This window comes from Phaseolus vulgaris, chromosome 7, assembly GCF_051622355.1.
Source record: "Phaseolus vulgaris cultivar YP4 chromosome 7, ASM5162235v1, whole genome shotgun sequence".
Classification (NCBI taxonomy): Eukaryota; Viridiplantae; Streptophyta; class Magnoliopsida; order Fabales; family Fabaceae; genus Phaseolus; species Phaseolus vulgaris.
In genome coordinates this window covers 49,592,054-49,609,804 of record NC_143504.1, presented here as the reverse complement: position 1 = coordinate 49,609,804, position 17,751 = coordinate 49,592,054, and the positions used below count along the sequence as shown (strand labels likewise).

General features: G+C 32.5%; 1 protein-coding gene across 8 annotated transcripts; it reads left to right on the top strand.

Annotated features, from left to right (window-relative positions):
- The first annotated feature begins 1,296 nt into the window (after positions 1-1,296).
- ALY1 (protein ALWAYS EARLY 1) lies at positions 1,297-14,641 on the top strand. 8 transcript variants are annotated; one of them, XM_068636773.2, is made up of 20 exons: positions 1,297-1,553; positions 2,492-2,609; positions 3,298-3,396; positions 3,561-3,623; positions 4,009-4,086; positions 4,432-4,594; positions 5,253-5,515; positions 5,687-6,062; positions 6,221-6,298; positions 7,203-7,462; positions 9,476-9,526; positions 10,316-10,597; positions 10,695-10,873; positions 10,971-11,253; positions 11,799-11,948; positions 12,652-12,783; positions 12,922-13,062; positions 13,148-13,360; positions 13,684-13,977; positions 14,237-14,641. In XM_068636773.2, exons 2-20 carry the CDS (start codon positions 2,505-2,507, stop codon positions 14,399-14,401), a joined length of 3,375 nt encoding a protein of 1,124 aa, XP_068492874.2. In that variant the 5' UTR covers positions 1,297-1,553; positions 2,492-2,504; the 3' UTR covers positions 14,402-14,641. The 8 variants fall into 8 exon arrangements, 5 of the variants coding, with proteins under 5 accessions (XP_068492874.2, XP_068492876.2, XP_068492878.2 ...); XM_068636775.2 differs by having other exon boundaries at positions 1,311-1,553; positions 12,922-13,029; XM_068636777.2 differs by having other exon boundaries at positions 1,384-1,553; positions 3,301-3,396; positions 12,922-13,029.
- The last annotated feature ends 3,110 nt before the right edge of the window (positions 14,642-17,751 follow it).

Sequence of the window (17,751 nt, the reverse complement as noted above, 5' to 3'; positions counted from 1 at the left end):
AAATGTAAACCAATTATGTTAAATGATGGCATGTTGGGTCTTAACTACCCATACATCCACTCTCATTCTCCCCAGTTACGTATATCCTTGTTTGTAATTAGCTTATACATTTACAACTAGGTGCATTTACTACTTTGGAGTGAAGTGAAACTAAATAGAAACAATGTATATAAATTTTCAACAGCCACTTGAAAAATAAATGAAGCTAGTAGCTGTTTGCACAAGTCCACAACCAGTCAAAGATTGGTATATATATATATATATATATATATATATATATATTAAACAAAAAGTTTGAAAAATAATTTTGGAGATAACTTTATCATTGAATATAAATAAAATAGTTTGTAAAAATGAGATAAAAACTGAACATATGATAAAATATTAATATTTATGAGGGGTAAAACAGGGAGGATATATACAATGTTAATAAAACATTAAGTAAGATCAATGCAATAAATTAATATTAACTAACTTTTCTTAACTCAGACAATTAATTTTGTTTATATTTAAATTCAGAGAAAAAATTGTTTGTAAAATAATATGAGAGTTTTTTTAACTACTGTTCTTGAAGGGAATTAATTTTTTTAGCTAGAGGTGTTTCTAGTTCCAATATTTTTTCTTCAAATTATGATTTTTATGCTGGCTTTTAAAACATTGATTTTATTTTCTACATTTTTTTATTACCCAAATTTTTTCATGCAGGGAAAATACTATTTTTTGGAACTAACTTTTGCGTATTTTAAAAGTATTAGAATTAAAGTTATCGACAAAAAATAAAATATAAATTTCTTTAGAAACTAAAAATTTTCAGTTAAAAATTTACTATTGATTCTTAATTATAAATTATATTAATACTCGTCAAAATTTTCAAATTTATCTTATTTTTTTCGATTCACACAATAACCTTTTAGTTGTTTTAAAAAATATCACATTCTTATGTTATTTTAATATTTTTAATTTTTAAAAAAGGTTTCATTATATATTTGCAACAAGTTGCTGTTATTAACATTAAAAAGCAAACACAATCTGTGAGCGTTAGTATAATTTACTCATCCCTTAATCAGTATTATTTATTTGTTAATATTCTTTAATGAACATGATAACGAATAATAAGATAAAATAGGATAAATTATTGTTATTATAAATAACAATGAATGGTAAGATGAAATATATTTTTTTACACCAACCATAAATTAAAACTCAATTCAAATTCACGGAAAATGACGGGGAAACATGTGCAATATTCTCTTCCAAAATTTCAAATATAATCAGGTACTGCATCCCCAGTGAGACGCATAATGTGGGCCGTTGATGGGAAGTAACTACTGACGTGTAGGGTGATGGATATGATAACACGAATCCGTATTCTCCCTCCTCGACCGTGCTGGTGGGTGATGCGGAGAGCGAAAAATCTCATTGGTTAATGCCCTCGTTTTATTCAAGTTTCGCGGCAATGCGTTACTCTTTATCTCTCTCTGCGTAAACCCTGCCACTCTCGTTTTCCTCTTCTTCTCTCGTGCTTCAGCGGGACTCGGAACCCTACGAGAGCGGTAAGTGTCACGGAACCATTTCTGCTTTCCGATCTGTAATCTAGGGTTTGAATTCGGAAAGGAAAATACAATTTGCCTCATCTTTTTGTTAATCAGAAGGAATTTGTCCGCTTATGCTCGCTCTTGGCCGTTTTTTCGTAACACGTTATTGTTTTACCGTTGCTTTGTTTTTTTTTTTTTCCGAAGAAGCAAGCTGGTTGGAGCCGGTTGTCTGATTATTGAATTTGTTTCTTTCGAAAATTTGAATCGGTGTTCCATTTTGTTTATTTTAAAAATATTTGAGGTGGTCTGCGGTGAAGGTTTTGCGTTTTATCGGGACGATTTGAATGTTGTGAAGCGCGTTGTTAATTGCTAAATTCGACGTGATCGTGAGTTCAGCTTGGAAGATGCGGATCTTTGTTGCTAAGTAGTTGTGTTTAGCTTGCAACGATTTCAATTTGCTGTCTGCCCTGAGAGTTTGAAAATGTTTCAGGTGCATTGTGAATTTGCCGCTTATACCGTTAGTTTGTTGCTGGTTAAGATTGAACTGATGCTCGGTTCTCTTGGGGTGGGCGGGGTAAATAACTGTGGTTTCCTTATCTGGTTTGGACTTTGCTGTCTTAAGTAAAAAGAGTAGCAATATGATCTAAGTGTCTGCTTTATTTTTACTTTTTTTTCCTGAAAAATCTGAATGCCTGGTGTGAAGCAATTGAACTTTTGGGCCCTAATTGTTTTAATTCACGAGAAAGGCAGGGAAATTTATGTTCATTATTTCACTATATAACTTGGGGGAAGGGGAATAATGGAGGCCAAAAGAACTTGCACTGATCTACGCTTCCATATTTATTAAATATTCCATAAGTGAAATTCTTGTTGTTTCTATTGCATTATTGATTAATTCATTAGTGGAGTTTGAACTGGACTAACATTGTTGATTGTGGCTTTGTTTTTGGGTTCAGACATAAGGGCTCAATGGCACCAACAAGGAAATCTAGAAGTGTTAGTAAGCGGATTTCAAATTCAAGTGATGTTTCTCCTGAGAAAGATGGTGTTAATTCAAATAAAAACAAGCATCGGGTATGTCATGATCAGATGGTTTTTATTCTGAAACTAGAAGCAGTAGGACACATAAATTAAAATACATAAATACAATACTGCATCCTGCTTGGTATTATGTTTTTAGAATAGTTTTACAAAGAGGCTAAAGTGGCACTTCTTGGATTTCAGAATATTGGTGTTAGTATTTGTACATTTCACTTGAAAAGTTGTAAACTATGTTGCACAGGTACCAATATACAAGTATCTGGTAAGACTTGATACACATATATAATTATTTTTTGAAAATTATGACATGAGATGGCTATATATATTATATGAAATAGAAATTTATTTATGTTAGTTTGCTGTATTGTGTGAAATTTTTAAGAAAAAATACTACAAGATTCAGATTATGCTTTGAAGTACGGAATTAGAGAGAGAATGACTTGAATCTGTATCTTTTACTTTTTGAATCACTTGTTTTGATGATAGTGTGGGTATCCACAAAACATACACACACAGAAAATAGGGATATGCCAAAAATACATATGCAAAACATGTGTGTAAGTATTTGAAATCGGATATTGATATATAACCAAATTTTGAGTATCCATCTATCATACATAGTTGTTCCTGTCTTCCAAAGTATGTGAACAGAAAACAATATTTCTTCTATTGTTTTAGCCTCAAAATTTTGAATCCTTGTTAATGTGTGCCCTTTGCACAGAAGAAAAAGTTGACTGATAAATTGGGATCTCAGTGGAGCAAGGAGGAACTAGAAGGATTTTATGAAGCATATAGAATGTATGGGAAAGACTGGAAGAAGGTGCTCTTTTGTTGTGGTCTTTTTTTTCTTTCGCCATCCTGCTTGTTCATTAGGATATTCGAGGACAATTGGGCTTGTTCTCTCCTTTTCCCCTATCATTATCATGCCAATTGTTGGTAGAATTTTTGTTACAGTTCTCTGTTCTTATTTATTTGGATTTCCAGGTGGCTGGTGTTGTACGAAATAGAACCACTGAAATGGTAGAAGCTCTTTACAATATGAATCGGGTAAATCAATATTACTGAGGCATACTCTATAGTCGTATTTCATTTTTGTTATGTACATTCTAACTTTTGTTTAAAAATTTATTTTGTGTGCATGCATTTTTAGTGTAACTGAGTTGACTAAAAATTTAGATGACAATATATGTTCAATTTCTACCTATGGAACCTAAGACTTTTGCCTCTACTTACTCTACCCTTATTTTCTTCTTCGCCATTTTTAACTGGGACGTTATTTGATATCAAGCTATGACTGTCCGTTCACCAAATTGTAATGGTTATGCCCGCATAACATGTTTAGGTCCTTGCTTCTAGTTATCGTGAATTGACTTACTAGTGTTGTGTAGATCTTGTTTTAAGTGTCATTGAATCTACAACTTGTAATCTACAGGCATATCTCTCTCTGCCAGAGGGCACGGCTTCTGTTGTTGGCCTCATAGCAATGATGACTGATCACTACAATGTGCTGGTAAGGTCAAAGTTGTTTATTTTAGTAGATTTTTTTCCTAGAAAGAAGGTGGAAACTATTCTATTGAAAACTAAATCAAAACCCCGGTCTCATTATTTGCCATGGTATCCCTTGTTATATTATAATCTTTCAATTTCTTTTTCCATCATGGCATTACAATTGATGTAATTCATGCGTACTTTTGGATTTGTATTTGTCTTGATATTTATTGAAATATATTAATATTTGTGAAAGCTGTGTTCTTCTATGTCTAGTTTCACCTTTTTTCCTTGCTCCCTCATGGTATGTTATATTGTGTTGACTATGCATCTATAAATTGTCATTTTCTGGACTTGAATTTGTCAGGAAGAGAGTGACAGTGAAAGGGAGAGCAGTGATGCACTAGGACCTCGGAAATTTATAAAACGAAAGCGGGAAAAAGTTCAGCTTAGTGTCTCTAAAGACCAGTCTCATTCAATTGCTTCCAGTGAAGGTTGCCTCTCTTTATTGAAGAAGAGACGCTTAGATGGTAAAATACCTATTGTGGGGCCACTCCCTCTGTTCTTTCCTCTTCCAGAGAACCATTTTTGGTTTGCCTTTCTATAAATTGCTTTTATTCCACCCAGGTGACAGAAGTTACTGTGGTTTTAATCCTTGCACCCGGAAAGCAGTAGACTAGTAGTTATGTATGTAACAAATGGAAACTGGCAAAGTTCTCCCATATTATACAAAAACTCCAATAAAGATTCTTATGAAAGATTTAATTTAGGTTTTGGACTTTGTTTTTATGCTGGTAGAAGGTCAGATGCTAGATATTAAATTCATTAAATAGTTTTTTTTACCTAATAGCTTAATTTTTTAGGAGAGTTGATCATGTTATTCAAAGCCTTTTGCAACCAAGTGACCAAGTGTTCAATCCTTGCTGCTTTCATTCATCTAAATAATTGAATTTTAAATAATGCTTTAAACCCTTCTTGAACTGCCCCTCCTTTTCCATCTCATTTCTAATGGTACAAAATGTGCAGGTAGAATATTATCATAGATTTCAACTTCTTTAAACCCAGATATCCTATATGGTAACATTATTGATTATTCTGACTTGTTAATCTTGCCCACGTTCCTTGTAATCATATTATGCAAAATATTCTGCACTGGATTGCAATATTAATGATTATTCAATTAATCAGGTATCGTGCCTCATGCTGTTGGTAAAAGGACTCCTCGTGTCCCAGTTTCTTATTCTTATAAGAAAGATTACACAGAAAATTATGTTTCGCCTTATAGAAGAAGCCTGAAGTCAACTACTGATGCCAATGATGATGAAGTTGCACATGTTGTAGCTTTGGCCTTAACTGAGGCTGCACAAAGAGGAGGCTCTCCCCAAGTTTCTCAATCACCACGTAGAAGAGTAGAGCAAAAACCCTCACCTGTACAGCGCTGGGAAAAGAAGGTATTAAATGTTCACTGCCTTTTTCTTCCATTATCTTGTATTTGTTGGCTGTATTATTACTTCAAGCTGTGCACGTTCAAATAGAATGGAATGGTAATCTTTGGGAGTGATATGCTTGTGTTTGATGCATTCTATTTTAAAAATGTAATTATTTTACAATTTGTCAACTAGCATCAAGTGTCAGAGACAACTCGTGCCAAGTTACACAATCTTTCAGTGGATGAAGAGTTATTAGATGGTAGTATAGAAAGCAGGGGAGCTGACAATAGAGAATATGCAAGAGATAATAGTTCATTGATGGATATGGAAGGCACAGGCACAGTTGAAGTTCTTCAGAAGGGGGGGAAATTTTACAGAAAGAGAGAGAGAGTGAAAAATGTTGGAAACCATCAGCTTGATGATGGTGGGGAAGCATGTAGCGGTACTGAAGAAGGGCTCTGTTTTAGTTCACTAAAGGAGATGGTTGATAGTGAGGTTACTAATGAAAAGCTTGAAAAAATCTCTCCAAAAGGCGGGGGGAAACGAAACAAGAAACTCTTCTTTGGAGGTAATTCTGTCACTAGACATGTATGCAAATTGTTTGTTCGACTTTTAGTTGCTTTCCCCCCTTAGCCTTGGGTCAAGGTGACGTTAGACTTCTGTGAAATTGACTTTTCTTCTTCATCTCTGAATTTGCAACTTTTAATTACTTACTTTATTTGACAGATGAAACCCCTGCCTTGAATGCGTTGCAAACTTTAGCAGATCTGTCTCTAATGATGCCAATATCTACAATAGATTCTGGTAAGTATAAAGTGATATATTTATCCTCAATAAAATGTAATTGTAAGAGGCTTTTTCATGTACGTGCCACAGAGCAATATCTAAACCAGAAAAAAGAATCCAAAATCAGTTTTTTCACATTCAACACTAATGCACAGTTGTTGAACAATATATATATATATATATATATATTTGTTTAGATCAGTTATAACTGTCACAACACAATTGTCACCTCATGTAGATATAGTTTTCTGCTAGACACTTTAAATATACTTTAGAAACAGAAGCTTAGTGACCTTTTTTGCAATCATTCTAAAATTCAGAAATTCTATCACAGTTTTTCTTTCTCTCTCTCTATATTCAGTACCAGTTGAAATTGATTTGCCTTATTTTGGTCCATCTTCCTTGAATGTTATGGACTGTACTTTTAAGTTTAACTCCTTATTTCATACTTCCTCTGTTTTACTTTGACTGTTGAATTTTTGAAAGACCCTTTGTTTATATTTTACTGTCATTTTTCAAAGTTGAAGATCACATTAATAACTCTTTGTCATTTACACCTTTACTTTTCACCTAATCTTGTATTAGATTGTATATATGTATTTATTGTGATATAGAAATGAAAGTGGTAAAATAAAAAATCTTATAAATATTGTACTAAGATGAAGAAAATTTATTACATTTATTGGTTTTTCCAAAGGAACCTTAAACAACACTTAAAAAAGAAATGCAAAAAGTATTATTTGAGCTTCATTTTTCACTTATTTAACTCAAATGCTCAGACTGGAATCTACTTTTTGTTTCTGCAGTCGATCATGATTGCTGTTGTAGTCAATAGTGAGATTTAACAAAAAAATCATTGTTTATCAGACAAATCTAAAGCCTTTTTCATTTACCTTTCAATGTTTCACCCTTGCCCATCTAGAATCATCCATCCAATTGAAGGGAGACAGAATTTCTGCTGATAAAGATAGTAAGTCTGCTTTACCTGAAGCAACATCAACAAGCCATAAGAGACATAAACTTAAACGCAGTGTAGTGCCTGAAATTGAGGTTTCAACCTCCAAAAAGTCCAAGCTTGGAAAGGAATCGGCAAAGGATACCAATGTGCTCTCTGAATCAAAAGAACAACTTCCTTTTGTTGATGCAACATGGAAAAGGAAGCGGAAGTCTATGGTTCCAAAGGTAAATACATTTTTTGTATGCTTTATTGAACAGATATTATACAGAGTCTGTTCTGGTTTTGCTTATTTTCTTTTTCTTTTCAAATCAGTTTTCTAGTTGAGAAAATATTTTCTCTTGTAACAACTTGGTTTAATAAAAAAAATGTCGTTACATAAACTTGAGAGCTTTTTTAATAATTTCAACTTCTAGCCATGAAACAAACAGTATCATTATATAACCCTGCAGGGATCTTGGCACAGTGGCAGGGATCGTTCATCTTGCTAGGTGTCAACAAGCATTTTAGACAATTCTAGCAAAAAATTGTAGTGCTCTAGCTCTTTGACAAAAATATTCCTGAAAGTGATTGTTTAAAATTATTTTAGAAGTTTTGGAAATAAATGCAATTGTACCCTCAATAAAACATAATGTGTTAATAATTCCTTAAATACTCATCCTTGTTTATACCAATTATATCCCAATAAAATAAAAAGCAGTTCACAAAGTATTAGAAAACATAAAATAACAACTACGATGAAAACCTTATTCTACTAAGGGAGATTTATTATAAGGATCACACTATACCGATGGACTTGATTAAATACCAAATCCTCAGATATTTTATTCACAACAAAATTCCTCTTCGCAGCTTCCTCCAATGGCCTACTTGATCTTTCTCTTCCTTTTCATAAAACTAAAAAGACACATTATTTCTACTCTCCTCGCTGGTGCTGGTAGTAGCTTACCTTACATGTGCAGACCACCTTAGTTTTTTTTTATTATCTTTTCCTCAATTGGTGTTAGACCAATATATGATTATATACATCTTTTTGTATCTTATTCTTTCATTTATGTCCACCTTAACATTCTCATTTATGCTACTCCTACCTTTTAATCTTGTTCCTTTAAAGTTCAACATTCACTAACAGAGAGTATAACTGGATTTATATCACTACAATAAACTTTCCTTTGTGCTTGGTAGGTACTTTGCAATCACAAATAATTCTTGTTTCCTTTATTCTCCATTTTAACCCTCTAGTTTGTTTCTTATGTTACATCCTACATAATTTTCCCTTCAGTTTGAAATTTGATCTTAGATATTAAACTTTTAAAAACTTGTGGTATGGCATTGTATGGAAAGGATTGAATATAAAAGAAAGTATAGGAGAAATAACAGGTCTTTATTTTATTCACTTTGGAAAAAAATATCCCTACTGCAGTACGAAGATTGAAGAATGTGTTTTACAGGAATTCGGGAGCCTAATCTCTCCCTTACAACCAGATAATACCTCTGTCTCAAACCCTCATATCTCCTCCTTCTTACTGTATACTACTGACTTTACTAATCCCTGGACATTGGGCTTTTTGGGCCCAATCCCTTGCTACCTCTTCTTGCATTAACTACTAATGCGAGGCCTGTTACTAGCAACATTTTCTCCCATTTTTAAAACTGAGTCATTTTTTTCTTGTTTCTCATTAAAATTGCAATACATATACTGTTACTCTTAGAAAAAAAACCCTTCGATTTGAAAGTCTGTCTCCAAAGCTCAATTTTAGAGTTAATTGCTTCTGTTGATTCCACAATCAAAACTATATCATGTGTAAAATAAGGCTGTACTTTCTAAAATATGTGGAAATGAAGAAATAATCCTTTGATGACTTTAATATAATATTGACATTAGAGATATTTCAACTCTTCCACTTAAGCTAAAGCTAACTAAGGTTGAAGATTGCTATAAGCATGTGTATGGTGTCTGATAGTCTTGCTGTGATGATATTTTTGCTGATTAGACCATTTCTCCTACATGGACAATCAAGTGTATCGTACACGAGTAATAGTTGCCATGATGTTTTTGATAGTGTTATTGCCATGTGGTATAATGTATTCTGGCCATCATAATTGTTTCTCTGTACATTCACAATTTTTTTTCCGATCCAATGAACTCTGGTCTGTTTGTCTCTGTTGAGTCTTAAAATTGTCAATTTATTAACATTTGAAACAGCTCAATTAGTGAGGGAAGGTTTGTTTGGCTGTAGGTTGCAAATGCAAAGCTTGATACTTTTCCAAGTGGTCCCTTGAAAGATGAGGTATGCAAGTCTTTTTTTATTTTTTCTGGATTATATATGTAAATCTCTGCAGTTTTGAAGCAAGTTTTATTGTTATTAAAAGTTTTATCCGTTCAAGCGATAGAAGAGTAGCTTGAATATTAATATAGTATGGATAACCTTGTCGATTTTAAAAAAGTAGTTTCAGGAATTGTGTATTCTATCTGCTTAAGGATAGCAAATGTTCAAAACTATAGTTTGGTGTAGTTCTGGTCTGTTTTAACTTCACATCAAAATATGGTTACTAGATACTGGATCAAAAACTCTGAACTGGGGTAATTTTGCTTTATATTTCTTCTATTAAGTCTGGTACCAATAGATGGCAGTACCAGAACAACAGAATTACATGGAGTGTTTGGGTGCATTTGGATTGAGGTTTAATTGTTGGCTATCTTCAACCATATTTTTCTCCGTTTATATGCCTATAGTTTTCAGTCTGTTAAGGCGCATTAAGTTTGGTGTCCATTTCGCCGTTTGTGTAATTCATTGATGCATAGGCACAAATAGTTATTTTAAGAAATTCATTGATGGATAGCCACACTATGTTTGGTATCACTAGGTATGTTCACCCTGTTTATATTGATATAGATACAAATAAGTATCAGAAGAAAACATGACACATGTGAAGCTAAAAAATCCAGTTTTTATATTTTCTTTTTTGAATATGTAATAATGTGTCCAATTGTTGTTGAAGTTATTTTATTTCCTCCTATCTTTGAATATGCTTGGAACAAATTATATTCTACTCATCAAAGTTATGTGTGCCTGTAGGCTTTAGATGATGAGAAAAAACCAGTGGCTAAAGGAAAACATGGTGATCAGGTTTTTATCCTACCAAAGCAATTGAAGACAGTTAAATCATCAGAGAGTTCCTTGTTTAGTGATCAGAAAGATTTGACAGCATCAATGGCAGAAACTCCACTTTTGAACGAAGTTAGTTTACCAACTAAACGAAGTAGACGGAAGATGAATTTACCGAGAACTTCCTTTGCTAAAGAGAAGTCTTCTGATTACATATTGAAAAGTCAACCTAACAAGCACTCTGCGGTGAAGGTACACATTTTTTCTTAGTTTAAAATGATTGTGTGCTTTAATTCTTTGAGGACTTCAATATTTTTTGTTTAAATAATATATTTTTTATAATTTGCAGGAGAAGCTTTCTAGTTGCTTGTCATCTGATATAGTTCGCAGATGGTTTATTTTTGAATGGTTTTATAGTGCAATTGATTATCCATGGTTTGCCAAAAGGGAATTGATGGAATACTTAAATCATGTTGGACTAGGGAATATCCCAAGGTTAACTCGCGTTGAGTGGAGTGTTGTAAGAGGGTATGTAATTCAGTTAAGGTTATTATGTTCTTCTGCTAAACCTTGTGAACAGTAAATGATTTATTTGAAATTGCCATACCATACTTGTTTTTTGCAGTTCCCTTGGCAAACCCCGGCGGCTTTCTGAACATTTTCTTCACGATGAAAGGCAAAAACTTGCAGAGTATCGGGAATCAGTGAGAAAGCATTATGCTGAACTGCGGACTGGTATTAGGGATGGACTTCCAACTGATTTAGCTAGACCATTATGTGTTGGACAGAGAGTAATTGCTGTTCATCCAAAAACAAGAGAGATTCATGATGGTAGTGTGCTTACCGTTGATTATGACAAGTGCAGGATTCAGTTTGACCGTCCTGAGTTAGGTGTTGAGTTTGTAATGGTAATGTGATTTCTTATTATCATGCTGTTTTTTAAATGTAATGGCCATTTTTCAATAAGTATGTGGGCACATTTGTTTCAGTTTAATTGTGGGGAAAATTTGCTTTACTTTTCTTTTTCAGAAATGGTTGATCCAAAGGAGTGATTGATTCCATAAAATAAGTTGAACCATGTGTGTCACACGTTGTTATATTGTAATAAACAATAAAAAAAGCTACCTTGTGCTGTAAAGCTCCTGCAATGCAGAGTGTCTAGGGAAAGGTTGGACCCACTATGTGTGTATTGAAGGCAGCCTTGCATTTGCAATAGGTTGATTTCAAGACAGCCTATCTTCTACATGTCACATTTTGGCAACTCCAATGAAGGAAATTGGTTTAGTATTTATTAAATATATATATATGGTCTTCGTATACCACTTGCTGTAAATAAAAAAGGAAAGGCATAATTAAAAGATTTTTCTTCCTGTTGAATAAATTAGCTTGATATTTTGAAGCATGAACTTGGTTCACTTTTTTTCTGCTTTTGATGAGTGGATTTTTGGTTCAGGACATTGATTGTATGCCTTTCAATCCATTAGATAATATGCCAGAAGCTCTGAGGAGGCATATTGATGACAGAAAAGGCTCGCCTATAGAGCCACATGTTAATGGAACTTCAAATTTTGGCGGCTGCGAAAATCATTCCTCACCGGTTAAGGTACATACTTCCTCAAGTGCTTTAGTAATGCATGGAAAGGTTAGATGGCTAACACCTATCAATGTATTGGTATTATGCCTCAATTTGGTGCTTACTCTTTTTATTTTATACATTCATATACTGACATTATAATTTAGATTTAATTTTCTTCAACTATCTCATGTATTTTCACTTATTCAAGGAGTTTAACTATAATAATTGCTACTTGAAAAGTTCAACATTTAATGATCTGTTAACAGATGATTTTGTTAGTGTTAAAAATATTTGTTGACAGTAGATCAAAATTAAGCACTTAATTTTTTCATTGAAATATAAATATTTTTCTATCCTTTTATCCTGACATAAAAAGCAGTTAATGGTAGAGCTTCATAGTTTTTACTTTTAATGATTGAGAAATGTCTCACTATATCTTTTGAGTAGTGGACAAACATTCACTTATATTCCTGTTGTTTTGCACTGCAATGGTTAGCTGGGTGAATTTACCTGCCCAATACTTTTCTCAAGTTAAAAATATTTGGCTGAAGGAATTCAGAATAAAGGTGTTGTAATGGTTGTTGAATTTTGCATCCGTTTTGCTTGGATTGGCAATCCAGATTTCACTACTAATTGTGAAACATTGATGCTTGAAACATTTGAACAATTTGTAAAAGAATTTATTTTTTGTGAAACATTTTAACGGTTGTTAATTATGGATTTTGCCCAGGCTATGGTTGCTACTGTCGATAACTTCTGTGCACAAGCAGGTTGTGTTCAACCATGTAAAGTTACACACCATCAAGCTAAGGAAGCTGATATACATGCACTTTCTGAACTAAAGCGTGCTCTAGATCGAAAGGTTTATACTTTTTGATGCAGACAAATTAATATTAATGTGTTGTTTTCTAAATATTAATTGCACTGGTCTATCTCTATACGTAAATTTACATTGCTATGGTGAACTTGCATCCACTTTTCCGGTTGGCTGCTCTTACAGGAGACATTGTTGATGGAGCTTCGAAGTTCAAATAGCGACATATTGGAAAACCAGAATGGCATAGAATGCGTAAACGATTCTGAGGTTTTCAAGAAACATTACGCCATGGTACTGGTAGAGCTAAAGGAAGCCAGTGGGCAGGCATGTGGCTTCCAATGGATTATTTCTTTGATTACAACGTTCTGCATTAATCTTGAAGCAAATTTTGATTGGTTGTAACTTACAGGTTTCTGATGCTATGTTACAACTGAGGCAGCGCAATACCTACAGAGGAAACTCTCTGCCACCATGGATGAAGCCGCAAACAAGTTTCAATGTTCATGACGATCTTCCCAATATGTTGGATAGCTCTCTTACACAAGAGTTAGGGTCAACTGTTGTTCAAATTATTAAAGGATCCAGATCAAGGTCACATGCAATGGTAGATGCAGCATTTAAGGTATGTACTGACTATGGATCTTCTACTGCCTCCCCCTCTTGATATTTTTGCATTTATTATTATGAACTTTACATTGAATGGTTTTTGTGCATGTTTTCTCCCCACTATTATTCATCCAGCATTGCATCACTAGTTACAAATTTACAAACGATGATTTGTTGTTTGACTTAGCCACATATCTTTAAAAGCCATGTTGGACAAAAGTCAGATGTAATGGTAGGTCTAGACTGTAGTGAAACATGTTATACAATAGAGCATCGTTCAATTATTTTCTCAAGCTCTAATTTTTGTGAGAACTTTTGGCCCTTTTCGATATAATTCAGGCATTGTCTTTGACAAAGGAAGGTGAAGATGCTTTCGTGAAAATTGGGCAAGCATTGGATTCTATCAATCATCAACAGTTGGCCTCGAAGTCTAGGTTACCTCTGGTTAGGTCTCAAGAGCAAGTGACTGCAAATGGCAGTTTTTATAATCATAATCATTCAACTTGCAGTGTATCAGAGTCTATACTTAATGATCCATCTGGTGCAAAACTGCATAATTATTCGGACAAATTTGATACTGAACTTCCGTCGGATCTTATCACTTCATGTGTTGCTACATTAATCATGATTCAGGTAATTTCCCCTGGGTTATTGTAAATGTAATGAGTTCCTTGTTATACCAAGTACTGGCGGCAAATTCAGAATTGCACATCTAGCATTTTTGTGTGCACCTTGCCTTTCAACTGACTAATAAATGTTTATAGTCCCGTTTTTGTTCCCCTTCACCACATTGAGAAGGCAACCTACATTGGTTCTCTACATTTGTCTAAAGATTTCAAGTTTATTGAACAAATCTTGCTAACCAAAAAGAAATGTTTTTTTTCACTTGCAGACATGTACTGAACGGCAATACCCTCCAGCTGATGTGGCTCAGATATTAGATTCTGCCGTTAGCAGCCTGCATCCATGCTGTCCTCAAAACCTTCCTATTTATAGAGAAATTCAAATGTGCATGGGAAGAATCAAAACACAGATTTTAGCACTCATCCCTACTTGATTTGTATCGTATGTAGCTGCTGTACATATGATCTGAAGTATAGTTCAGATCACATACGGGCCCCTTGCCCACTTTGTCATGTCTTTTTATTGAGCTACAATAATTTCTTTTACTCCACACCAAGAGTCAAACCGTGGTAGTAGAAATCATGTTGTTCACTGCCCTATCTTTTTAATCTTCGGTGTCAAGTGGTGCTCCTTAATAAAAAATATTCAATAAAAATTATTTATTATTTTGAAATTTCTAAATCTTTTATATACTCTTTTATATATTAACCAAAAAGTAATTAATAAAAAACACTAAATGTTTCCTATCTGTTTTTGGGGAATATCTTAATCCAGAGATAGAAAAGCTAATAAAAGCTTCGGTTAGACGATAATTGGGACTTTTAAACATTTTGATATAGTTTATTTTATAACAGCGAATCCATTTCTTTGCAGTGTCAAAGTAGACCTTGGGGTTTGGGGTGGGTGGGGGTATATATATTATAGGCAATTGCTTCCAGCACCATATCACTGTATCCGATTCCCTCGGAAAAGACGAAACTATTCTTAAATTTTTTTTTCAAAATATGTGTTCTGGATTTTTTTTTCTGGAACGAAATTTTATATTACAGATTTTTTTATCTAGAATGAGTTTTTTATTTTTGTTTCTGAATTTTCATTTCCGAAACACAATAATCTCTTTTTTGGATTTTTCTTTCTGGAATGTATTATTTTTTAATTCTGGATTTTTTTTCCGGAATAGAATTTTAAATTTTGTTTTCGGATTTTTATTTCCGAAACTCAATAATCACTTCTGGATATATTTTTCCAGAATATATTATTTTCAATTCTGAATTTTTATTTCCAGAATAAATGGCAATTTTGGAAATTAAAAAAATATGTTGGGGCAGGTTAAAAATGATAAATGATTGGGTGTATACACGCGTATTCAAAAAATCATATTGCTTTATGTTTGTTGGTTTACCACAAAAAATAAAAAAACCAGAAAGAAAATGTTATTATATGAAAAAATAATATTAGATCATATAGACTATATTACGTATTAAAAATGTACATAACAAAACTTTATATATTATTCAAATACAATAGAAAGTTTTTAGGATGTAATATTTAATGTCCACATATCATGTTAAAGGTGGTGTCTTGATATGGTATATGAATTTGTTCATATTTCATTGGTGTTGAAATAGATCTCTTTTAAAAAGATTTAATTAAATGCATTAATTATCCTTTATCAATTGAATTTGTGACCTTAATTATGATATAAATTGTTAGGGTTTTCAAGGCGATCTATGTAGAGATCTAATAAAAATAAGCTATAAGAGATTACAACATCACTTATGTGTTTTTCTATTTCTTTTTATACGTTGCTCAATTTTTTTATTTATTCAAATATGAGATTCAAACTCATTTAAGTTCTTAATATATCATTACATAGTTTAGTTTAAAACATTACTATATAGTTTAAATGACAAAAATAGTATATAATTTAATGAGCAAAAATACTAAATGACAAAATTAATATATAATTTAATGAGCAAAAATACTAAGTAGTTTAATAGATGATTTTTTCTTAGTTTATCTTCAAGTGGTTTGATTTAGAATTACTTTTACAATTATTTATCTTGGATTCTAAATTATTCATTGAAGATTTTTTCTCCATCACCATTCTTTATTTAAAAAAGAAACAATAAGTAAAATTTGAATTCAGGAAAAGACTTTGTAAACATGTTAACAAACTTATTATTCAAAACTAATTTTGCAATCCTAACCTTCTCTAACATTCATTTGTGTTTAGTCTTTTCATGGTACATATGATATTTTGGCTATCGCACTAAATAGTCATAAAATTTGTTACAATACTCATCTTCTTCAACCATAGAGTTTCATTTACCTTTTTTAAAATCACTAGAACTTGTAAATTTTTTCTTCCAACAAATCATAGTTCCAAACAACATTAGTACATACTAAGAAAGTGACATTCTCACATCCACATTAACTACTTAATCTTCATCTATAATTCCTTTAAATAGTTTCTATGCCATGAGTAGATTGTCTATACATTAGACAATATAATATCATTTTGTTCAAATAACTCAAAACCAAAAAATTGGATAATAGAGAGTTTCATGTGACTCGATGGTTTAGAATGATCCATCATAAACTCTCAACCACCTTCTTCAAATAGTCTTGTTGAATTAAACATAATTTTTCTATCGTTTGATTAGTCTGTATATTCATTATGATTATTTGTTTGACCAAGATCTTTTACTGAATTGAAAGCTTAATTTTTTCTTTTAAGTCTTCTAATTTCATCTTGATATTAGTTGATCATAAAAATATAATCTACATACAAGATCAAGAACAACACACATATTTATTCTCTTTTCAAAACATACACTCAATTATCATAGTTGCACCTAAGAAATCATGTCCATTGTTAAACTTCTTGTACCATTGGCACAAACTTTGTTTTGATTCATGAAGTGATTCTTTCTAGAGATAAAATATTTATTATTATGAACAAAATCTCCAAATTTTTGCAAGTAAATAGTCTCTTCTAGGTCTTCATGTAAGAACATTGTTTTGACATTTAATTGTTCTAACTTTGAATTATATTAATTAACAACTTACATCAAAGTTCTTAATATATTATAACCAACCCCCTCCACTTATGTAAAACTTTTCGTTGTAATCTTACCTTGAATATTTTCTTCTCCACATTTGATATTCCTTCATTTACATCTCACCACCTTTTAAGTTTTAGGTAGTTCCAGATGCGTTGGTGATATTATTCTTAAAGATACACATTCTTCTTTCATGACACATTGTCATTGTTGACCTTCTATACCCTCTGGGTGTCTTCGAAGTTTCTTGGTTTTGAATTGTCTATCTTGCCAATTACACTAAAAATATAACAAATAAGATCAATATACACATACCTCTGTGTAGGTATAATTGTTCTCATCACCTATAATGTGAGTTGTTAACATAACAATCCAAGTTGACACGTTCTAGCTTTTTAGGGTGAGAAGTTGATGATTTGTACTTGTTTTCTAATGCACCTTTTAACCTCTCTAAATGATTGATGACTTTTTACGACAAGTGCATCGCGTTTGTCAGAAGAAATAATTGTCCTAAGGACGGATATCGATCCCACAAGGAACAATCAATTATCAAGTACAATATTCGCTAAATATAACAACATAAGTTTAGAAGTGATTGGGTTGGCACTGATCAATAAGAAAACAAACAAAGAATTAGTTGCTTCAATTAGAAAAATAGGGATTAAGTTTCATCTCTCCCATTCTCATTTTTTTTATTAGCATGTTAATATTGAGTTCT